General features: G+C 42.7%; 3 protein-coding genes across 6 annotated transcripts in view; 1 reads left to right on the top strand and 2 right to left on the bottom strand.

The window, feature by feature from the left end:
- Nucleotides 1–1034: 1034 nt before the first annotated feature.
- On the bottom strand, nt 1035–14016 carry LOC139420658 (methionine sulfoxide reductase B2). Of its 2 annotated transcripts, XM_071170871.1 has the most exons (6): nt 13849–14016; nt 13604–13708; nt 2826–2923; nt 2467–2543; nt 2068–2215; nt 1043–1943 (listed from the first exon to the last, which is right to left on the bottom strand). In XM_071170871.1, exons 2-6 carry the CDS (start codon nt 13644–13646, stop codon nt 1827–1829), a joined length of 483 nt encoding a protein of 160 aa, XP_071026972.1. In that variant the 5' UTR covers nt 13647–13708; nt 13849–14016; the 3' UTR covers nt 1043–1826. The 2 variants fall into 2 exon arrangements, with proteins under 2 accessions (XP_071026971.1, XP_071026972.1); XM_071170870.1 differs by lacking the exons at nt 13604–13708; nt 13849–14016 and adding an exon at nt 3381–3697 and having other exon boundaries at nt 1035–1943.
- A 3701-nt stretch (nt 14017–17717) lies between these two features.
- On the bottom strand, nt 17718–20016 carry LOC139420544 (armadillo repeat containing 3). The gene is given in 12 exon segments (XM_071170739.1): nt 17718–17854; nt 17857–17896; nt 18396–18474; nt 18476–18539; nt 18542–18578; nt 18687–18733; nt 18736–18786; nt 18789–18832; nt 18994–19063; nt 19251–19376; nt 19687–19801; nt 19969–20016. Coding segments are annotated over 12 exon segments (858 nt in total).
- A 2425-nt stretch (nt 20017–22441) lies between these two features.
- The window catches only part of LOC139420302 (phosphatidylinositol-5-phosphate 4-kinase, type II, alpha a), a 38213-nt gene continuing 35985 nt past the window's right edge, over nt 22442–24669 (top strand). For all 3 annotated transcript variants that reach the window (XM_071170240.1, XM_071170241.1, XM_071170242.1), the window contains exon 1: nt 22442–23616. In XM_071170240.1, coding sequence (XP_071026341.1) covers nt 23476–23616 — 141 coding nt within the window. In that variant the 5' untranslated portion in view covers nt 22442–23475. The remainder of the gene's footprint in view (nt 23617–24669) is intronic.

Consider the following 24669-nt stretch of genomic DNA (forward strand, 5'->3'; position numbering starts at 1 on the left):
CAAACTTTAAACGACACTTTTTATGGATATCTTTAAGAAATGGCTTTCTTCTTGCCACTCTTCCATAAAGGCCAGATTTGTGCAATATACGACTGATTGTTGTCCTATGGACAGAGTCTCCCACCTCAGCTGTAGATCTCTGCAGTTCATCCAGAGTGATCATGGGCCTCTTGGCTGCATCTCTGATCAGTCTTCTCCTTGTATGAGCTGAAAGTTTAGACGGACGGCCAGGTCTTGGTAGATTTGCAGTGGTCTGATACTCCTTCCATTTCAATATTATCGCTTGCACAGTGCTCCTTGGGATGTTTAAAGCTTGGGAAATATTTTTGGATCCAAATCCGGCTTTAAACTTCTTCACAACAGTATCTCGGACCTGCCTGGTGTGTTCCTTGTTCTTCATGATGCTCTCTGCGCTTTTGACGGACCTCTGAGACTATCACAGTGCAGGTGCATTTATACGGAGACTTGATTACACACAGGTGGATTGTATTTATCATCATTAGTCATTTAGGTGAACATTGGATCATTCAGAGATCCTCACTGAACTTCTGGAGAGAGTTTGCTGCACTGAAAGTAAAGGGGCTGAATAATTTTGCACGCCCAATTTTTCAGTTTTTGATTTGTTAAAAAAGTTTGAAATATCCAATAAATGTCGTTCCACTTCATGATTGTGTCCCACTTGTTGTTGATTCTTCACAAAAAAATACAGTTTTATATCTTTGTTTGAAGCCTGAAATGTGGCAAAAGGTTGCAAAGTTCAAGGGGGCCGAATACTTTCGCAAGGCACTGTACATTTGCAAAAGAATCTAAACTTTTTTGCTTTGTCATTATGGGGTATTGTGTGTAGATTGATGAGGAAATGTTTTAATTGATACATTTTAGAATAAGGCTGTAACGTAACAAAATGTGGAAAAAGGGAAGGGGTCTGAATACTTTCCGAATGCACTTTATACTGTATTTTACAACTGATTTCTCTTTTTAAACCAACACAAAAACACACTAGACTATTTTGTCAACTGAACACAATATAACACTTTCCAAGCACACAAGAAAAAATACAAATTTTATTGACAGAATATGCTCCAGGTTGAAGGGTTCATATGGCAGTAGGTTCTACCACAGACACAGACTAACTGTACACAACAGCAGACACTAATGGCTCGATTCAATGAGCGGTCAAAAATATTCCTTACCTATCAGTTAGAAGCAGTTAAAATTCAGTTTTCCTGTGTTTTGTATCATATTGTACAACAGCGGATGAAACTAACACTGTAAAAATTGTTGCTAGAGAAATAGTTTTTTGCTAAAAGGCTATTTTTGTTTATTTTTGACCATTTTAACGGAAAACTATTACAGTAAGGTACTTCATTTTTTACCCAGAAATGATTTGATATTGAGATAAAAAAAAATAGGCCTTTAACTCTCAGAGCGACCCAGTGACTATGATTGAAGACCCTTTAATATAATGGACAGACATAAAAATGTGACCATATGAAACACATGATCCCCCTTTACCCCCTTACCCCTATAACATACTGTGTCGTAGTTGGGGCTAGAGTTAGGCTGGGAACAGATGTAAATACAGTCAGGTAAATATTACAGGTTCATCTCTGATCAGTTACATAAAGATACAGACATAGAAAACAGTATTCCTGATGCCGAGGTCAGGAAATCAGGAAAATTCCATCTATGGTCAGTGTTAGGGATCCAGGTGTCAGTTCTGTTGTGTTTTACTGGACCTTGGGTTTGTGTTCTCTGGGTTTGAAGGTTTGCTCTGGTGAGGCCTAGGTGGTTTTAGACGGTTCTAAGTGGTCCTAGGAGCCCCACTAGTCTTCGGGTGTGAGATCTCTTGGGCTGAAGCTAAGAGACTGGCTGTTGATGCAGAACCTCTGTCCTGTGGGGTCTGGTCCATCTTCAAACACATGACCCAGATGGGCATCACACTGTAACACACACACACACACACACACACACACACACTGTAGGGTAAAACTAATACAGTAGAGGAGACAGAACTCACACCACACCAACACATCTCTCTGCATTATTACCCAGAATGCAACTCACATGTTTACAGAGGACCTCTGTCTCGGCACTACCCATGGTGTTGTCAGGGCGACGGATGATGGATGCATGGCTCTCGTCGCACTCCCACGTCCCATGAGCCTCTTTGAACGTTGGCCAGCCTGTCCCAGAGTCATATTTTGCCTCTGAACTACAGAGAGAGACAGAGAAAGAGAGAGACAGACAGAGAAAGAAACAGAAACACAGAGAGAGAGACAGACAGAGAGAGAGGTCTAGTAAGAGGTTTAGTCTAAACGCTCATATTCGGGTTAAATTAAGATGTTAGGGGTTAGAGTGAATTCGGGTTAGAGTGAAGTTAGGTGAGGTGTTAGGGAGGTGTAGGGGGGTTAGATGGTTACATGAGTCAGGTGTTAGGGAGGTATAAGGGGGTTAGATGGTTACCTGAAGAGGGGAGTATCGCAGCACACACAGTGGTACATCCCCACCTCACTATGGTTCAGATAGAGACCGCTGAAGGGCTGAGAACACAAATACACACACCTGGCTAACACACAGTAAACACACTATATGTTGTCTTTCTTGTCATTATTGAAGCTTTCAGATCAGTGCAAATGGAGGATTCAGCCCATATGTCATTCTTTAACCAACTGTTCTTATCTTTCACTCTGAGGAAGATTATAAACAAAGAACAAAGTCCATTCAAAACTACACACTGAACCCACTGACATCTATAAAGGCATGTCAGTCAATGGTCACTGAGGCTGAGGACAGGCAAAGTGTGTGTGCTGTGTGTGACTCACCATCTCTGTCCCCTTCTCCCTCGTGACCACATACTGTTCAGGGGTAAGTTTTTTCTGCCAGTCTGTGGTCTCATCATAACGAGTCAGAGATCCTGAGCCTGTAACACACACACTGATAAGCAAAATGTGTTGAACGTTTTGTTCATTTTCTGTAGTTGTCATTGAAATAAAATATCCATTGCTTTGTGCTTTTCATTTCGCCACTTCTGCCTAATTAGATTTGAGCACAATGGATTTCTGCTCTTTGGAGCAAATGTGACAGCCAGGAAAAATGTGTCAGTAAGCATGTGACAGATGGCTGTCTGGCAACTTCCACTGGTCTTTTCTGCATCAACCTATTACATAACATGACAAAAATACTTGTTCATTTCTTTAAAATTATAGATACACTATGACCTAGTTTTATTAAAATGGTATCTAATAAACTTGTTGAAATTCAACTTCATTTTAATAAACTTAATTTTAACTGATAGACAATAAAGTATCCTATGCAGATGCAAGCTATGTAATTCCATTCTATAAAGCCTTATTCGATTCTAACAGAATAGTTCAAACCTGAACTAGTGGAGACAGGACGGATGAAAGCAGGAACCCTGGTCTTGGGCAATAAGGCGGACTTGGCAGCCGCTCTCTGAGAGATGATGAGCGAAAGTCGGGCGATAGAACGAGACATGTTTTCTCCTGCAGAAATTGGCCGTGCGCTTACAGTCCTCCGTGCAGAAAGTGGTCTGTATCGAAGTCAAATGCAGCAGTTTGCGCTGCTCTGACCTAATCTGCGTTGATCGAGGACTTTCAACGCTCCAGCGAGTTCCTGCCGGTCCCTGCCTGCCGGTTTCCTTCCCTGGCCTGCCCTGCTGTCCAGTATTCGGTAGGCTTCTGGGAAGACCCGGTCACAAACTAGATATATTATATAGGTCAGAGTTGATAAGGAAGATAAAAGTGACAGAGGACAATTCCTTCTTTTGTTGTTGGGCTGGATGGTTAAATTTGAAGAATCTCAAATTTAAAACACATTTTGATTTATTTAAATATTTTTGGCTTACTACATGATTCCATGTGTGTTATTTCATAGTTTTGATGTCTTCATTATTATTTTACAATGTAGAAAATAATAAAAAATAAAGAAAAACGCTTGAATGAGTAGATATGTCCAAACTTTTGACAGGTACTTTTATATTTATTTATTTATTTTATCCATTGTTCCACTTCATGATTGTGTCCCACTTGTTGTTGATTCTTCACAAAAAAATACAGTTTTATATCTTTATGTTTGAAGCCTGAAATGTGGCAAAAGGTCGCAAAGTTCAAGGGGGCCGAATACTTTCGCAAGGCACTGTAATTAATATTTTTTTAAACACTTTTGAACTCAGTTGGAGTTGAAATAACAGATAAGCAGACAGCCCCAGCCTGCATAGAAGGACTGACTGGTTGATCTGGAACAGTCGCAGGCCCAACCTTACACCATGGAACCATACCAAAGGTGAACACACAATCACAGTGTCTGTCTTGGGAACAGATATTTCAACATCGTCTGTGGTTTGTTGACAAGACATTACCCAACTTTACTAAGGTCAGACGCTGAGAATTATAAATCAATCGAGTCATGTGATGTTGAATAATACTTGAATGACAACAGTGTCTTCTGGGTAAAACAACTTAGCACAAAGATAGAATGGGATAGCTGCACAGTCTAGTTTAGACAGTTGATAAAAGCTTAGTTCAGACTGGTAAGGTATAGTCTGGTATTGTATAACCTGGGGTCGTGTGGTGCGTTGGTCCTGAGCAGCCTCCCAGGGTAGTATATGAGGTCTATGGTCTATTACAAGGACGGGCAACTTTGATGGGGGTGGGGGGACACAAAAAAACAGAACTCAGCATGAGGGGCCGAAGTGGCTCGTGGGTCTGCGTACCCACATCCGAGATAGCTTCTACCCCCAAGCCATAAGACTGCTAAATAGCAATAAAACTGCTAAATAGCTAATTAAATGGTTACCCTGTCCATCTGCAATGACCCTATGAAAACTCACAAGACTATACAGTATATAACACACGCTCACTCACAACACACACACACATACCAACACATCGAGGGGCCTCCCGAGTGGCGCAGTGCTAGCTGTGCCACTAGAGATTCTGGGTTCGAGTCCAGGCTCTGTTGCAGCCGGCCGTGACCAGGAGATCCATGGGACAGTGCACAATTAGCCTAGCATCGTCCAGGTTAGGGGAGGGTTTGGCCGGCAGGGATGTCCTTGTCCAATCGCGCACTAGCGACTCCTGTGGCAGGCCGGGCGCAGTGCACACTGACACGGTGTATGGTGTTTCCTCCGACACATTGGTGCGGCTGGCTAAAGGGTTAAGTGGGCATTGTGTCAAGAAGCAGTGCGGCTTGTTTGGGTTTTGTTTCGATATAGCGTCATTCTTGTTTATTTTATTCCCTGTGTTACTATTTTTAATTTAGATTACTTTTTACACTCTAAACAAGCATTCCACGATAAAGTCTACACCTGACGTATTCGGCACATGTGACAAATACAATTTGATTTTGTTGTGTCTTTCTGAGGCTCCATAGCTCCTGTCCCTGACTGGGCCTCTCTCTCAGCCAGAGCAGGCCTGTTTAACATGCAGCAGCATCAGTCCTACATCCACTCCCCTCTCGAACAAATAACAGAAGTACAGCGCCTACTGACCACTCTCTCACTACAGACTACCAGAACTCTACACACACTACATGAAAACAACAAGGTCTAGGTTACAGTAAAACTATAAATATTTTAATATTAAATATGAGACAAATGAATATGGAGACACACAATCTTTGGGTGAGAGGGTACTGATTACGGTTCAATATTTTCCCGCTATTTTACAAATGTTCCATCCAGAGAATAAATCATTTTTCACCCGGGTAACCCGGTATTTCCTGCCAAAACAGGAAGTGTCATTCAAAAGCATTATCATTTTTTGATTAAAGCTTTGATCAGCATGATGAGCCATATATTAAATACATTTTATGAGCCCTACATTAACGACATTTAAATGAGCCCACCGACATTTAATGAGCCCAAAAATATGTGGACACCTGCTCGTCAAATATCTAATTCCAAAATAATGGGCATTAATATGGAGTTGGTGCCCCCGTTGCTGCTATAACAGCCCCCACTCTTCCACTAGATGTTGGAACATTGCTAAGGGGACTTGCTTCCATTCGGCCGCAAGAGCATAAGTGAAGTCGGGCACTTATGTTGGGCGATTAGTCCTGGCTTGCAGTCGGCGTTCCAATTCACCCCAAAGGTGTTCAAAGGGGTGGAGGTCAAGGCTTTGTGCAGGCCAGTCAAGTTCTTCCATACCAATCTCGACAAACCATTTCTGTATGGACCTCGCTTCACTGGTACTAAGGGGTCAAGCCCGAACCATGAAAAACAGCCCCAGACCATTATTCCTCATCCACCAAACTTTACAGTTGGTACATGCATTCGGGCAGGTAGCGTTCTCCTGGCAACCGCCAAACCCGGATTTGTCAATCGGACTGCCAGATGGTGAAGCGTGATTCATCCCTCCAGAGAATGCGTTTCCACTGCTCCAGAGTCCAATGGTGGCGAGCTTTACGCCACTCCAGCCGACACTTGGCATTGCAAATGTCAGCCTTAGACTTGTGTGCGGCTGCTCGACTATGGAAACCCATTTCATGAAGCTCCTGACGAACAGTTCTTGTGCTGAAGTTGCTTCCAGAGGCTGTTTAGAACTTGAGTGCTGCAACCGAGGACAGACGATTTTTACACGCTACACGCTTCAGCACTTTTGTGAGCTTATGTGGCCATTCTACTACCAATTTATGTCTATGGATATTGCATGGCTGTGTGCTCAATTTTATACTCCGGTCAGTAACTGGTGAGGCTGAAAAAGCCAAAATCCCTCATTTGAAGGGGTGTCCACATACTTTTGTCCATTTAGTGAATATGATACAGGCTACTGCACATTACCCACAACATAAAAATATAAAAGGCCATAGATGTAGCTAGCTATACACTCTCTTGGGTAAATAAATAAGGCTAATCGTTATGAGTGTGAACTGTATTACTGTATTACTGTATTATACTGTATTATATGGACTGGAATTAAAAACATCGTTCAAACCATGATAAAGCAGAAGATGACATGCGATTCTGGTGCACCACATGCTGCCTACAAAGTTACAAGTATAGACTAGCGAATTGGATTTACATTTTGAAATATAATAGGGCCTATTTGTGTAATTAGTAGGGTATAATATACAGTGCCTTGCGAAAGTATTCGGCCCCCTTGAACTTTGCGACCTTTTGCCACATTTCAGGCTTCAAACATAAAGATATAAAACTCCAGACCTGAATCCAATCGAGAATCTGTGGAAAGAACTGAAAACTGCTGTTCACAAATGCTCTCCATCCAACCTCACTGGGCTCGAGCTGTTTTGCAAGGAGGAATGGGAAAAAATTTCAGTCTCTAGATGTGCAAAACTGATAGACATACCCCAAGCGACTTACAGCTGTAATCGCAGCAAAAGGTGGCGCTACAAAGTATTAACTTAAGGGGGCTGAATAATTTTGCACGCCCAATTTTTCAGTTTTTGATTTGTTAAAAAAAGTTTGAAATATCCAATAAATGTCGTTCCACTTCATGATTGTGTCCCACTTGTTGTTGATTCTTCACAAAAAAAATACAGTTTTATATCTTTATGTTTGAAGCCTGAAATGTGGCAAAAGGTCGCAAAGTTCAAGGGGGGCGAATACTTTCGCAAGGCACTGTATCTTTCATAATATTCCCCTAATGTTATTAGCCTACCTCCTTTTTCTCGATTGTTGCTTCATTTTTTCCTTGCTTTCAACAGTTCAATTAAATACACGTTGTCCTTCTAATGACATCCTTGAAAAATATAGGACTGTAATTAGATGCAGAAGGCTTTCACATCTCTTCACGAAGATTGAATGGTTATGGGTCTGAATAAAAAACTACTATAGCCTACCACCATCGTGTGTTCACTCGTCTTTCAAACTACCCGTGAGTTCTTTTGGCTTCTGTATTTAACGTTCAGTAAAAAAGAGCTTGCATTCCTCTTCAAATAGTGTATTGGTATATAAAATTCTAAAAATAGGATGTCCAACAAGCTATTCTAGTCTAATTTTTCCTGCATGGGACTCCAAGCATGGGAGCGTTTTTTAAGGAGAGGCCAAGGGGCTTGCGTATTGCGCAACAGACAGAGGCTATAAGTTAGAAGCTTATTATGCATACAATTATCATTAATTAGTTAAAGATAAGGCTAATACTGCATTGAATGTATTACCTGGTACCTAGTACATCTACATATAGGGCTATATATCAATCATAACAGGATCAGTGGTCAGAGCCCCACCTGTTATCAGCCCCAATTTTCTGCAAAAAAAAAATGTATTTAAATAAATATACACTACTGTTCAAAAGTTTGGGGTCACTGAGAAATGTCCTTGTTTTTTAAAGAAAAGCACATTTTTGGTCCATTAAAAATAACATCAAATTGATCAGAAATAGAGTGTAGACATTGTTAATGTTGTAAATGACTATTGTAGCTGGATACAGGCAGATTTTTTTATGGAATATCTACATAGGCGTACAGAGACTCAATATCAGCAACCATCACTCCTGTGTTCCAATGGCACATTGTGTTAGCTAATCCAAGCTTATCATTTGAAAAGGCTAATTGATCATTCGAAAAACACTTTTGCAAGTATGTTAACACAGCTGAAAACTGTTGTCCTGATTAAAGATGCAATAAAACTGTCCTTCTTTAGACTAGTTGAGTATCTGGAGCATCAGCATTTGTGGGTTCGATTACAGGCTCAAAATGTCCAGAAACAAAGAACATTCTTCTGAAACTCTTCAGTCTATTCTTGTTCTGAGAAATGAAGCCGATTCCATGCGAGAAAGTGCCAAGAAACTGAAGATCTCGTACTACGCTGTGTACTACTCCCTTCACAGAACAGTGCAAACTGTCTCTAACCAGAATAGAAAGAGAAATGGGAGGCCCCGGTGCACAACTGAGCAATATTAGAGTGTCTAGTTTGAAAAACAGACGCCTCACAAGTCCTCAACTGGCAGCTTCATTAAATAGTACCCGCAAAACACCAGCCTCAACGTCAACAGTGAAGAGGCGACTCTGGGATGCTGGTCTTCTAGGCAGAGTTGCAAAGAAAAAACCATATCTCAGACTGGCCAATAAAATAAAATATTAAGATGGGCAAAAGAACAGACACTGGACAGAGGAACTCTGCCTAGAAGGCCAGCATCCCGGAGTCGCCTCTTCACTGTTGACGTTGAGACTAGTGTTTTGCAGGTACTATTTAATGAAGCTGACAGTTTAGGACTTGTGACCCCAAACTTTTGGGGGGGCTTGCCTGTTTTGCATGTTATTTTGGAATGAATATGTTACATATCAGTTTATTAACAATGGAAAAAAATAAATTATATATATATATATATATATATATATATATATATATACAGTGGGGCAAAAAAGTATTTAGTCAACCACCAATTGTGCAAGTTCTCCCACTTAAAAAGATGAGAGAGGCCTGTAATGTTCATCATAGTTACACTTCAACTATGACAGACAAAATGAGAAAAAAAATCCAGAAAATCATATTGTAGGATTTTTAATGAATTTATTTGCAAATTATGGTGGAAAATAAGTATTTGGTCACCTACAAACAAGTAGGTTCCTGGCTCTCACAGACCTGTAACTTCTTCTTTAAGAAGCTCCTCTGTCCTCCACTCGTTACCTGTATTAATGGTACCTGTTTGAACTTGTTATCAGTATAAAAGACACCTGTCCACAACCTCAAACAGTCACACTCCAAACTCCACTATGGCCAAGACCAAAGAGCTGTCAAAGGACACCAGAAACAAAATTACAGACCTGCACCAGGCTGGGAAGACTGAATCTGCAATAGGTAAGCAGCTTGGTTTGAAGAAATCAACTGTGGGAGCAATTATTAGGAAATGGAAGACATACAAGACCACTGATAATCTCCCTCGACATGGGGCTCCACACAAGATCTCACCCCGTGGGGTCAAAATGATCACAAGAACGGTGAGCAAAAATCCCAGAACCACACAGGGGGACCTAGTGAATGACCTGCAGAGAGCTGGGACCAAAGTAACAAAGCCTACCCTCAGTAACACACTACGCCGCCAGGGACTCAAATCCTGCAGTGCCAGAAGTGTCCCCCTGCTTAAGCCAGTACATGTTCAGGCCCGTCTGAAGTTTGCTACAGAGCATTTGGATGATCCAGAAGAAGATTGGGAGAATGTCATATGGTCAGATGAAACCAAAATAGAACTTTTTGGTAAAAACTCAACTCGTTGTGTTTGGAGGACAAAGAATGCTGAGTTGCATCCAAAGAACACCATACCTACTGTGAAGCTTCGGGGTGGAAACATCATGCTTTGGGGCTGTTTTTCTGCAAAGGGACCAGGACGACTGATCCGTGTAAAGGAAAGAATAAATGGGACCATGTATCGTGAGATTTTGAGTGAAAACCTCCTTCCATCAGCAAGGGCATTGAAGATGAAACGTGGCTGGGTCTTTCAGCATGACAATGATCTCAAACACACCACCCGGGCAACGAAGGAGTGGCTTCGTAAGAAGCATTTCAAGGTCCTGGAGTGGCCTAGCCAGTCTCCAGATCTCAACCCCATAGAAAATCTTTGGAGGGAGTTGAAAGTCCGTGTTGCCCAGCAACAGCCCCAAAACATCACTGCTCTAGAAGAGATCTGCATGGAGGAATGGGCCAAAATACCAGCAACAGTGTGTGAAAACCTTGTGAAGACTTACAGAAAACATTTGACCTCTGTCATTGCCAACAAAGGGTATAATAACAAAGTATTGAGATAAACTTTTGTTATTGACCAAATACTTATTTTCCACCATAATTTGCTAATAAATTCATAAAAAATCCTACAATGTGATTTTCTGGATTTATTTTCTCATTTTTTCTGTCATAGTTGAAGTGTACCTATGATGAAAATAACAGGCCTCTCTCATCTTTAAGTGGGAGGACTTGCACAATTGGTGGCTGACTAAATACTTTTTTGCCCCACTGTATATATATACTGTATATCATTGAGTTAATAAAGCCGCATACAAACATGGTCTCTTTTTTGTTTTCTTGAGTAAGGCAGCTCCAAAATGCAAGTGTTTCAGCCTAGCTCAGTGCTTTCTGTGGTGGTGGGGCAAGCCAGCAGATAATACCTGTCACGGATCGCTAGGAGTGGTGGGTGTGGAGTCAGGCGCAGAGAACAGTGCTTCCAATGAATACGTTTTATTCATCTGGGTCCAGCCAATAACCAGGCAAAAATGACCAATAAACCGATAAGTCCCCCAACCAGGGAAAATAACGGACAGCAAACACGTAAAAGCAAACAATAATACACCACTGACATAAAGGATAAACCCGCACAAAAGCAGGCGAGACCTGGGAGTTTAAATAGACCCTAATTAACAACAAACAAGATACTGGTGAAAACAATCAAGACAAAACCAACAGAAAAGAAAAAGGAATCGGTGACAGCTAGTAGACCAGTGACGATGACTGCCGAGCGCTGCCCGAACAGGGAGAGGAGCTACCTTCAGTGGAAGTCGTGACAATACCGAGCGTTGCGCCGTGATTGGCTCAGTATTCTACCACTCATGGGGACACTACGTCACCGCCAAGTATAAGGGTAGAGCTAGAAAATTCTAGCCCGTTGGGTGCTGCCATAGAGTTACATTAGAAGTGCCCACCCAAGAAGGCTCAAGGTCATTGGCCAGAGATAAAATTACATCAAATCACGTTATACTGTATGTAGAGTAGCTTTGATTGGCCTGATCATGTCAACATCATACTTTCAAAATCTTAGCTAGCAGTCATCATCATGAATCAAGTCGACAATCTACTGGCAAATCCTTTTCATCCTTGGCATATGAAGATAAATAATTAAGAGAAATTCTAAATAAAACGTATCGGTTGGAAATTGCAAATTCAACAATGGAAGGAATCAGTGACAGTGGCTAACTGCAAGCATTGCAAAGCAATCACTAGCCTGCTATTCAGTGGAGTGGCTGTGTGGTCCCGAATCTGGGATTAAGGGGCTCTTTTCCAAGTTTAAAATTATAAACATTCAACATTGGCCATGCTGTCAATGAAGCATGATTTGTGCCGCAAACAAAACTCAGAACTGCGAAAACTTGACTTCAGTGAGTTCAAGACAACTGGGATGTCGGGAATTAACGAGCTCCGACTGGGAAAATACATTTTGAACGGTCATCCAACTTGGAATTGTAAATCCGACCTCTTTCTAGAGCTACGACCTGAAGATCAATGACGTCATCATGATTCAACCTTGTTTTTTCCCAGTTGATTTGAAAGCAATATAAATCCAGAGAATGCCACTTTGATGACAAAATTTGCCCACGAAGGTCTACCGCGGCACCTTCCTGTTCAAGTGAGCACAGCACAACAAGGTCAGTCCAAAAATGTATTGTATGCTTCTGCATAAATTATGTAATATGCCAGGGAGATATGTATACTGTAGCTAAGAAAGTAACACTAAGTGTATGTTGTGTAGTAAGCTGTTAGTAGCCCATGTGCCTCACCCTAATAATTTGTTCTATATACCCATCTTGATTTCGCCTACTGTTCTGACTTGGTGGTGCACATGTAGCCTATAACCTGTTTTAGAGAAATGTAATCATTGAATATTGTAAGAGCTTTCATTGTCTGCATACAGTATATGCTAGATTTATTTGTCCTACGGTTCTGACTTGGTGTACAAGGAGAACACTGTAAGAACGGTCCATGTTCTGAATTCTGTCGCTGTACATTTCAAAAGTGCTGAACAAATAGTTATATTGACTACGTCCATCATAGCTCGCTCATTAATGTCTTAATTGAAATTACGGATTGCCTCTTATCCGCTGTAGTCCACTTATGAACATAGTTTGTACAAATCTCAATTGTCATTAGAAACCACATTTGTTTAAGCAAGTCAGCCATATCAGCTATGTCTTTTTTAAAGGCAGTAAATGAGGCAGAATGAACTGTTTTGCTGCCAGACAAGGCTCCACTGATAGCCAGGTGTAGCAGTGGTAAGATGTTGGGAGAGCTTTATGTAGGCCCTAACTGTTTGTGGTTACCGTTTGTCAAGGTTATACTGCAATTAATGTAGTATTTAGTGTGGTGTAGTGGCTTTGCTGGCATGCATTCCACTTTTTTGTTTTTGTTTTGCCCGACCAAGATTTACATGCTAAAATCACCACTGAACAGGATGAAATATGTTGCATGCAATTTGAAAGGAGTTGATGGAGAAAGAGAGAAAGACTGCAAGGGGGCTCGCATGTGCACTGATTTAAAGCAACGATATTCGAGTGATAGGCTGAGTGATAGGCAGAGTTTTAAAACTCTGCAGCTGCAATTTAAAAAAGTATTATCTTTACAGGAGAGCGACAGGAGAGGAGAAGGGCACAGTGGAAGAAAGGTCAGATGGCTTTCGGAGTCAGGGCTCATAGACCAGACACACTGAGGGGAGTGCAAACAATGCTAAGGCAAATGAGAGGAGGTCCAGAGTTTGAAGAGTTTTGGAACACAGCCCTGGGCAGTGAGGGGTCCAGAAAAAGTAAAAGAGGTACTCTACAAGCTACGCAGATATATCAGCCCTAAACTAAGGATTCAAACACCCGGTTAAGTCAAATACTGTACATGTCATTGGGTTGGTGTGAGCGATGATATACTCACACATCGGAGGGTTTGGGGTTAATAGCAATGACAGGCCATCCATCGCTGGTTGACTGGCTGTTTCGACAGATCCTCTAGAGTAAATATCCTCTGGCCAGAACGAGCCTGGCAGACAGACACGCACAGACAAACAGAGCGAGAGAGATATAGAGCGACAGAGAGAGCGACAGAGAGAGAGTCAGAGAGAGCGAGAGAATGGAGGAGGTAGTGCTGAGATGTTACATACACACACAGTCCTCCCTTACTTTCAGGGGTCGTAGAAGCTGTCCATAGGGATGTCCTTGGAGGCCAGTGTGTTGGTCAGGCTGTATTCGAGAGACAGGTTGGAATCCACGCACACGTCCACGCACACACACACACACACACACACTTGTGTCCTACACAACACAATACACACAGATAAACTCACAACTTCAGGGCAGACACGAAATGCAACAGAGCAAAAAAAAAAAACTATTACAGAGCTAAAAAAAAAAAAAGTACTACAGAGCTAAAAAAAAAAAAAAACACCTACAGAGCTAAAAAACTATTACAGAGCTATACTGCCATCTGCTGGTCCCTTAGTAAATCTCTCAAAACTAAAGCATTTTATTATGCAATCTGTCTTGAAATGTCAGAAGGGTTGGGTTAAATGCAGAAGACACATTTCCGTTGCAATCATTCCGTTGTACAACTGACTAGGTATCCATCTGTGGTATTGTATGGAAGCCAAAGTCATTTCATAATGGAAAACACTTAACCCACACACGCACAGACACACACTCTCTTGTATTTTTTTTAATTTTTTAATTTCACCTTTATTTAACCAGGTAGGCTAGTTGAGAACAAGTTCTCATTTGCAACTGCGACCTGGCCAAGATAAAGCATAGCAGTGTGAACAGACAACACAGAGTTACACATGGAGTAAACAATTAACAAGTCAATAACACAGTAGAAAAAAAAGGAGAGTCTATATACATTGTGTGCAAAAGGCATGAGGAGGTAGGCGAATAATTACAATTTTGCAGATTAACACTGGAGTGATAAATGATCAGATGGTCATGTACAGGTAGAGATATTGGTGTGCAAAATAGCAGAAAAGTAAATAAATAAAAACAGTATGGGGATGAGGTAGGTAAAAATGGGTGGGCTATTTACCGATAGACTATGTACAGCTGCAGCGATCGGTTAGCTGCTCAGATAGCAGATGTTTGAAGTTGGTGAGGGAGATAAGTCTCCAACTTCAGCGATTTTTGCAATTCGTTCCAGTCACAGGCAGCAGAGAACTGGAACGAAAGGCGGCCAAATGAGGTGTTGGCTTTAGGGATGATCAGTGAGATACACCTGCTGGAGCGCGTGTTACGGGTGGGTGTTGCCATCGTGACCAGTGAACTGAGATAAGGCGGAGCTTTACCTAGCATGGACTTGTAGATGTCCTGGAGCCAGTGGGTCTGGCGACGAATATGTAGCGAGGGCCAGCCGACTAGAGCATACAGGTCGCAGTGGTGGGTGGTATAAGGTGCTTTAGTGACAAAACGGATGGCACTGTGATAAACTGCATCCAGTTTGCTGAGTAGAGTGTTGGAAGCAATTTTGTAGATGACATCGCCGAAGTTGAGGATCGGTAGGATAGTCAATTTTACTAGGGTAAGTTTGGCGGCATGAGTGAAGGAGACTTTGTTGCGGAATAGAAAGCCGACTCTAGATTTGATTTTCGATTGGAGATGTTTGATATGAGTCTGGAAGGAGAGTTTACAGTCTAGCCAGACACCTAGGTACTTATAGATATCCACATATTCAAGGTCGGAACCATCCAGGGTGGTGATGCTAGTCAGGCGTGTGGGTGCAGGCAGCGAACGGTTGAAAAGCATGCATTTGGTTTTACTAGCGTTTAAGAGCAGTTGGAGGCCACGGAAGGAGTGTTGTATGGCATTGAAGCTCGTTTGGAGGTTAGATAGCACAGTGTCCAAGGACGGGCCGGAAGTATATAGAATGATGTCGTCTGCGTAGAGGTGGATCAGGGAATCGCCCGCAGCAAGAGCAACATCATTGATATATACAGAGAAAAGAGTCGGCCCGAGAATTGAACCCTGTGGCCCTCCAATTTGACACACTGTACTCTGTCTGCAAAGTAGTTGGTGAACCAGGCAAGGCAGTCATCAGAAAAACCGAGGCTACTGAGTCTGCCGATAAGAATATGGTGATTGACAGAGTTGAAAGCCTTGGCAAGGTCGATGAAGACGGCTGCACAGTACTGTCTTTTATCGATGGCGGTTATGATATCGTTTAGTACCTTGAGCGTGGCTGAGGTGCACCCGTGACCGGCTCAGAAACCAGATTGCACAGCGGAGAAGGTACGGTGGGATTCGAGATGGTCAGTGACCTGTTTGTTGACTTGGCTTTCAAAGACCTTAGATAGGCAGGGCAGGATGGATATAGGTCTGTAACAGTTTGGGTCCAGGGTGTCTCCCCCTTTGAAGAGGGGGATGACTGCGGCAGCTTTCCAATCCTTGGGGCTCTCAGACGATATGAAAGAGAGGTTGAACAGGCTGGTAATAGGGGTTGCGACAATGGCGGCGGATAGTTTCAGAAATAGAGGGTCCAGATTGTCAAGCCCAGCTGATTTGTACGGGTCCAGGTTTTGCAGCTCTTTTAGAACATCTGCTATCTGGATTTGGGTAAAGGAGAACCTGGAGAGGCTTGGGCGAGTAGCTGCGGGGGGGGGGGGGGGGGGCGGAGCGGTTGGCCGAGGTTGGAGTAGCCAGGTGGAAGGCATGGCTAGCCGTTGAGAAATGCTTGTTGAAGTTTTCGATAATCATGGATTTATCGGTGGTGACCGTGTTACCTAGCCTCAGTGCAGTGGGCAGCTGGGAGGAGGTGCTCTTGTTCTCCATGGACTTCACAGTGTCCCAGAACTTTTTGGAGTTGGAGCTACAGGATGCAAATTTCTGCCTGAAGAAGCTGGCCTTAGCTTTCCTGACTGACTGCGTGTATTGGTTCCTGACTTCCCTGAACAGTTGCATATCGCGGGGACTATTCGATGCTATTGCAGTCTGCCACAGGATGTTTTTGTGCTGGTCGAGGGCAGTCAGGTCTGGAGTGAACCATGGGCTATATCTGTTCTTAGTTCTGCATTTTTTGAACGGAGCATGCTTATCTAAAATGGTGAGGAAGTTACTTTTAAAGAATGACCAGGCATCCTCAACTGACGGGATGAGGTCAATGTCCTTCCAGGATACCCGGGCCAGGTCGATTAGAAAGGCCTGCTCACAGAAGTGTTTTAGGGAGCGTTTGAAAGTGATGAGGGGTGGTCGTTTGACTATAACTTACCTTGTGGGGACACACAATTCAGTCCTATTCAAAATCCTATTTTCCCTAACCCCAAAACCTAACCTTAAACCTAATGCTAAAACCAACCCTAGATCCTAACCCTAATTCTAACCCTAACCTTAACCCCTTAGAAAAAGCATTTGACCTTGTGGGGACTAACAAAATGCCCCCAGTTGGTTCAATTTGTGTTAGTTTACTATTCTTGTGGGTACTCCTGGTCCCCACATGTATAGTTAAACCCGTCCACACTCACCCCAGCTTGCACATTTCCACGGTATTGTTGGTGCACACGCTGATAGCCCAGCATGCATTGCGGCGTATCTCCTGTGATTGGACCGTAGCAGTTTGACCAATGGGACAAGGCCTTCCGCATTTCTCAGCAGATCAGGAAGAGATGGAATGAGAGGGGGGAGTTTGTACTTTTGGGAATATTTAATTGGTTCCATCATACCGGGAAACATCAAATTCTTGAGTTATTTGACCCAGATTTGAAACCCACACTACGGACAAAGACACACTCATGTCTGCCTGTTCCTCAGCATCGCAGGCAAGCGGCGAGGGCCTGCATGGCTCTGACAAGGGTGTGTGTGTCCACAGACTGCAGTGGCTCCAGGAGGGCGGCCATGACCCCGTGGGACATGATGCTGCCACGCAGGAATTCCTGTTCAGGCCATGTTGGTGAGAATGACCGCAGCGTGAGCCACCACACCGGGAATTATGTGATGGAGCTGCTGAACTAAGCCAATGACACTCATTTATTGAAATAAAATGAAGAGATAACGGGGGTGGACATACACACACACACTTAGCCCTTGCAGCTCTGAGCCACCCTGGAGATGGCCTTGACAACGTGTGTCTGAATGTCCAGCAGGTTGGGAGTGGTGATGAACTGCAGTAACCTCTGGAGACCTCCAGTCTCATGGATCAGCTGGAGACCATGATAGAGACCACCTGGAGAGCTGCTACATGCAGATCACTGAACAACTACAAGACACAAACACAAGAAATTAGTCAAATTCTTTAAAATACTTGAGCTTTGCTTGATTTTGTTTACCTGGTAGAATGAATTCAATAGAAAGATCAAACTACAAGTTTGATCAAGAGCACCTTAAATACTTCACAATGTCACGCCCTGACCTTAGTTCCTTTTTTATGTCTCTGTTTTAGTTTGGTCAGGGCGTGAGTTGGGGTGGGCATTCTATGTTTTTGTTCTAGGTTTTGTATTTCTGTGTTTGGCCTGGTATGGTTCCCAATCAGAGGCAGCTGTCAATCGTTGTCTCTGATTGAGAACCATACTTAGGTAGCCTGTTTTCCACTATGATTTGTGGGTAGTTATTTTCTGGTTGGTGTTTGTTGCACCTGTATTATGGATACGTACCACACTGCGCTTTGGTCCTCCTCTCCTTCTCCCAACGACAATCGTTACACACAAGTACAGTACTTTCAAGTATGTGATAAATATAAATATATGACCCACACAGACCTTGTTGCAGAGGAACTCCAGCAGCCTGTCAAAGCCCTGCTTCTCCCTGAAGGTGACCTGTGTGTTGTTACGCTTGCTGGGGTCCGCAGGCAAGCTGCTGAATGACCAGGAAATCAGATCTCAACAGCTACAGAGGAGGAGACTGCCATTTATCTCATGCACAGAAATGCGGCTGGGGAGGTCCTACACACATTTAAAATGGGGCTTTAGCTCAGCAGGCTAATATAGTCTCGTGGCAAGCAGAAGACTTGAGTTCAAGCCCCATCGGTCACACACACACAAAACACACACCTGCACCAGGTTGTAGATAGACTCCTCAGAGTTCTTCTTGACTTCAGTATGAGCGGCTCTATTCCTTCCTGGTCCGAGATCTGGACTTTACAGTTGAAGCCACCAACAGGGAGGCCAGGCACAACTCATGGACCACCACATGCTCTCTGGCACAGGAACACACACATATAAACACACACAGAGAAAGATACATACAGATACAATGAAATGTGAAATGTCACAATGATTTAATGACTGGTGGAAACATATGATTGATACTCAAGAAGATGAGAGCCACACCGCCACCAAACGCTCAGCCAGAGCATACTTTCAGGTGACAGCTTTCCCGATTACAGAAGCATTGACATCCAGTTTCTTCAGAATTAGTTTTACATCACATTTCAAACAGAGCAGAATCCGAAATGACCTAATGTTTCTGGCAACAATCTTGTCTTCAGCCACAATTCACCACTGTTTACAGTGCGACCGACCCTAAATAACTGATTTTGTTACTGCATTGTGTTACTAATCCTATATCGGTAGTTGTTACTATCCTACATCAGTAACTAGAGAAGGGTTCCTTACTGTTGGCAGCCATGACTCCCAGGGCCATGAAGGCGTTGCGGTGGACCAGCTTGTCTTCGTGGGATATGAGGTGAGACAGAGGCTCCACTGTCCCCATCCCCAGCAGAGAGCTCCTGTTTTCATCACCTACCACCATGTGGAGACAGGGAGATAGATGGTGGAGAGAGAGATAGATAGATAGATATATAGATAGATAGATAGATAGATAGATAGATAGATAGATAGATAGATAGATAGATAGATAGATAGATAGGGCTTTATGCTCAATTAGGTAAGCTGCTCCCAAGCTTTGGTCCAGGCTCAAATTAATATATCGCTTTCATTGCACAGCTTTCCACAGTCCAGTTTTTTTCAGATAATGTGATGATTTCAATGAAGAAAGGATACCATATTTCTATGACGTTAGTTCTCTCAGCAACATCAAGGGTAAAAACACCTTTCCCTGCAAATTTGTGGATGGCTTAGCAAGCTTTAGCCAAAACCTCTTCAGGGGAATTGAGCATGAGGACCACAGGGGCTGCCTTCTTACTCTTGATCAGCAGAGTGTCAAACTAGAGTGAGGGGAAGAATAGAGAGACTATTCCATTTGCTTTGGCAATGTGAACATCTGTTTCCCATGCCAATAAAGCCCTTTGAACTTAATTGATAGAGGGAGAGATTAAGTTGTTTGACTTCCCATTAAATCGACCCCCACCACCACATATCTTAATCTTCTTACCAGATCCTTAGATGAGGGCTCACTCTCTTTCTACATTTTCTTCCCCATCCTGAAACTACAAACCACATATTTTTCAGAAAACTTATTTACCCATTTATAACATGCTGTCAATGTTTACATGGGTGTCAACTTTGGCATGCACTGGCTGAACTTAGCTTGTTAACTAAAGCTGTCACGCCCTGACCTTAGAGAGCCGTTTTATTTCTCTATTTGGTTAGGTCAGGGTGTGATTTGGGTTTGTGGTTTGTTTCTATGTTTTGGCGGGTATGGTTCTCAATGAGGGACAGCTGTCTATCGTTGTCTCTGATTGGGAATCATACTTAGGCAGCCTTTTTTTCCTTTTGGGAGTTGTGGGTATTTGTCTTTGTTTGTGCATGTATAGCCTTACGGAGCTTCACGGTCGTCGTCGTCGTCGTCGTCGTCGTCGTCGTCGTCGTCGTTGTTGTTGTCGACATTTGCAAACAAAGAAAAATGTACGCTCACCGCGCTGCACCTTGGTCCATTCCATACGACAAACGCGTTAGCTAGCTAAGATTGTAAGAGAGCTTGCTAACACAATTACCCTGGACGTCCAAATGAGGTTGCTTTTAGGAAATGTATGATTACCTTCCTGATTACCATTTGAATAATGAACTGTTTCTTACATGTTGTTCAATTCCGCGGACGTTCAGTTCCGCGGACGATCAGTACCTAGCTATCTTGCATACAGGTTTTCAGCTCGTCTGTTAGCTAGCAAATCATGTTTTGGAAAGCAAGTTTGACATTTCGTTCCAAGGCGACGAATGCCACAGTTTTAGTCAGAGATCCTATCTAATTCTTAATTCTATGTTTTTTTGTGTGTGTGTGGTACAAACTGGAAGCTAGAAGTTGGAAGATTTTCATGAAATGAAGGAAAGCCTGTGGTTTAGAATGTGCCACACTCTTTTCTGTGAATAATAAGGATTTGTATTTTAATTCCTGGTGATGCAAAATAATGGATTGGACCACTAGCCAAAACAAACAATAAAATGCATCCCATGATATTTTTACATGCAAGTTGCACTTGAAGTGGTGGGAATGACTGCAAAAACGATAGAGTAGGTAGGTCCTTTATTTGGTTGATGATGACCGTCATACAAAATCAAGAGACTATATTTAATCAGTTAATTACTGCAAATCACATACTGTGGCTTTTTATCAACTGGTTGTTCTGGTCATTTGCCAACATCCTCAGCAAGATGTTAGCTTTGCATGCCTTGGCAACACAAAGAACAATTTACATTTCACACAGCAGATGATAATATTTGCCCTGTAGGCTTATTTTGCATGCACTGCTTGTACAGTTAACACTGCTAACACAAAATAACAATTTGCAAAGCTTACTGGCATTTTTAGTGGCTTGGAGACTAATTTTGCATTAAAATAACAACCTGAACATTTTATGAACTGTTTGGTTAGGGATTATTGGTTTACCTTTATATAGGGCAATATACATGTGAGTCATTGTGCTGTTGTGTATTTATTTTACTGTCTGCCTGTCTGAATGTCACCCACACCCACTATTCAATTATATTCTATTCCGTAGTAATGGTGTGGCTGTGCCTTTAAGAGTTGGCCTGCCTGTCTCCCACAGCAGCACAGGAGGCTCCTGGCATGAGGAGGGTGAGTCATAAACCAAATGAGCTCCACATCATCACCAGCAGACAGAGCGGGGCTTCCTCCACCACAACGACGCCCTGACACAGCTTGGCTGCTCGAAACAGCACACTCTGCACTGCTCTGCACCAAAACGACCTCTAAAAGCATTACAGCACCTCTGGCCCTGCGGGACACTGTCACTACATTGTCAGTGGCCTGCCTGCCCTGAGTGATACAGATTAATCTCAAATAAAGGTTCAAGATTAGGGGATGGGGTGTGCAGATATTTTATAGCTTTTCACTAATGTAGTATTAAGGTTTGCAAAGGGACATGCATACAGTAGCCTACATAGACACACACACATGCACACGGTTGATAATATTACTTTAAAATAAAAAGGACCAGCATTTATCAATGTCATTTTTCTAAAATGGGTCACATTTTGTATGAATACAGTATTTTATTTGAGAGAAGGGAATCACATTTAAGAGAGGGCGAGAGAGAGAGACCATACTTGGGGAGGTTGGACTGCAGTGTGTTGGTGCGTTCACGAACACTGGGAGCTATGGAGAACGTCATGTAAGTTATTTGCGTGGAGCTTCCTGTTGGTTGATTCTGATACATCCCAAGTGGGAAACACGGGTATCATTGTGCTTTCAAGACAACTGGGAACTTGGAAAAAAAGAGGACAAATCATGACTTCAGTGAAATTCAGGTCAGAATGTTGGAGCTGTAGAAAGATGACAGTTTTTCTGAAGTCGGAGGATTCCTAGTTCCGTGTTCTGAGTTGTCTTGAACGCAACATTAGCAAGAGGGAAAGACGGAATAGAATGGAAACGTTCCAGGCTGGCTACATGACGCATATTATCATATCGTTAAGTCATATTGCTGGGGTTCTTGCAATGATAAACATTACTTCCGTATTTTGAGATATCTGATACAGATCTGTAATCTCTAAGATCTACATAAATGCAGAACTGGATTCAACAATGTGGTCAATTGCGCAAGGCGTAATACAATTTAGGCTACCTGGAACGCTACTATTGTCCAATCTGTCTGCACGAGGGAATGTCGCTCTGGCTGTCATCCTTCCCTCGAGCTGTCAGTTGACAGTACAACACCGAGCCGAAAGCATCGTAGGAAAGAACACAGTTTTGATAAAACGTAGATTTTAGATTTCTCCTCTTTGGCACTGGAACGGTTGGGCCACTGTCATATTTCGAGGCTGACCAACAAACGCGTAGGAGGCAGAAAAACCAAAAGGACTGAATAGCTAGCTAGTTGCTAGTTAGCAAGCTAACGACCGTTAGCTTTGGCCAGTGCTGCCACTGCTCTGCTAAAGCGTTCGGTAGGAGTGTGCAGTACCAGTAGGCAGGCGAGCTGCGTTGGCATTTTAGTGTAGTTGGTTGGAAAAATGATTGCTACGGTTGCATGAACATGTTTATTTTATTTCACCATTGCGGTGTTAGCTTCCTAAATGTTTTGCCCGGATGCGTCCAGTCAGTTGCTTGGTTAGCCAGAGAGCAATGCTAAGTGACGACGTCGACTCAGTGAGGCTATCGTGTCGGGGGTGAGGAGTTTGAGGAAGGAAGAGGTGACTTACGATGTTGGGGGGAAGTGTTGGGTTAATGAGCTAGTGGTGCGTTAGCTGACAGTGAAGGAAATAACGTTCATATTTTACAATACATTATCAACGACAGTCATTTCGTTAACCAGCTAACTAAAAGATAATGCAAATTAGAGAGGCTAGGTAATACAGAAAATACTGTTGTTTTCAGCTTGCTCGCAAGCTAAATGCAGAGGGAGGGTGATCATTGAGTGGCTACTCTCTCAGCTCCATAAATAACTGTCACTGACAGTGATATCCAGCCTATTTCACATAACTAAAGATGGCTACAGCGAGCAGCATTGCCGCATCTATTGCGAGCAAGACGAAGACGAAGAAGAAACACTTCGTGGCTCAGAAAGTGAAGCTTTTCCGAGCCAGTGACCCTCTGCTCAGCGTCCTTATGTGGGGAGTCAACCATTCGGTAAGTCGGTCCATTGGGGTTGGTTGGTGGTGGGCAAATCGATGTTTCATGGCCCTGCAACGCTACTAATACGTTAAACCTAAAGCTCAGCTAGCTAACAATAGTGTCATCTATGTGTCAGAATGTGGTTGACTTGTCATACTAAAGACTGGCAGGCGCAAATCAGGGATGACTGCTCGCAGTGGTTATTGTCCTGTTAATGCAAATCAGCATCTGGTCACATTAGGCTTGATTTTGAATTGAAGTTTAACGTTTGTTGGCTTTCAATAGAGCTTTGGCAGAAATGCAATACTAACTAGGTAGCTAAGTGGGTTCTCTTAAGTTCTCATGTTGCTGGGCTAGATTGTCAGCCATATGTGTAATTTCTCCAACTCCATGTATTAAGACATACCACACTGCCTGGGGTAAATGTGAATTGCTGATAGACTAATATTATGATAACTGTTTGCATTCTCAATGTGACACTAAGTAGCTTATCCTCTGTGTTTTAGTGTGTGTGTGTGTAGGATAAGCTCTCTGAGCTCCCAGGGTCCAGTGTCATGAGAGCAGATATTTCCATGTCAGAGAGCTTATCATCACTCTCTGTCCCTTCCTCTGTCATTCACTGTACACAGAAGGAAGTCTCAGTCAGAGCCATGTAGCTTAACATTGGCTCACTGTCCCCATGTTTCATTACATAAAATACTAATGAGCATTTTTACTAGAATGTTGTTATTGTTTTGGATACAACATTGAAGTTCTAAATCTCAAATGGAGTTTGCTGAATTCTTTAGCATACGTCTGTGGAAGAGTGGCTATGCAAAGAGGGAATGATCACCGTATTCTGGGTATGTCAGCATTACAGTAGATTCTCTCTGCAATGCTACACTGGCTGTTTAAAATAATTGACATTTTTACTCACTGTATGCCACGTAAAAATATACTGAGGAGTTTTAAATAGTGAGTAGAGGTAATTTAGTAGATGGACATGAAATGATTACTCCAGCCTAGCCAACAGAGTAAACCAGAGATTACATTAAACAGAAAAGAAGTCCAAGAATAAACCTTGGCTGT

The sequence above is a fragment of the Oncorhynchus clarkii genome, chromosome 11, assembly GCF_045791955.1.
Source record: "Oncorhynchus clarkii lewisi isolate Uvic-CL-2024 chromosome 11, UVic_Ocla_1.0, whole genome shotgun sequence".
Taxonomy (NCBI): domain Eukaryota; kingdom Metazoa; phylum Chordata; class Actinopteri; order Salmoniformes; family Salmonidae; genus Oncorhynchus; species Oncorhynchus clarkii.

Bases quoted from the DNA above. Each gene is read 5' to 3' on its own strand.
- LOC139420658 (XM_071170870.1), bottom strand. From the start codon at position 3,498: ATGTCTCGTTCTATCGCCCGACTTTCGCTCATCATCTCTCAGAGAGCG. The intron at 2,216-2,466 runs GTAACCATCTAA...CTCTCTCTGTAG, and splicing joins TGCGATACTCCCCTCTTCAG to TTCAGAGGCAAAATATGACT. The intron at 1,944-2,067 runs GTGAGTTGCATT...TGTGTGTTACAG, and splicing joins CAGAGGTCCTCTGTAAACAT to TGTGATGCCCATCTGGGTCA.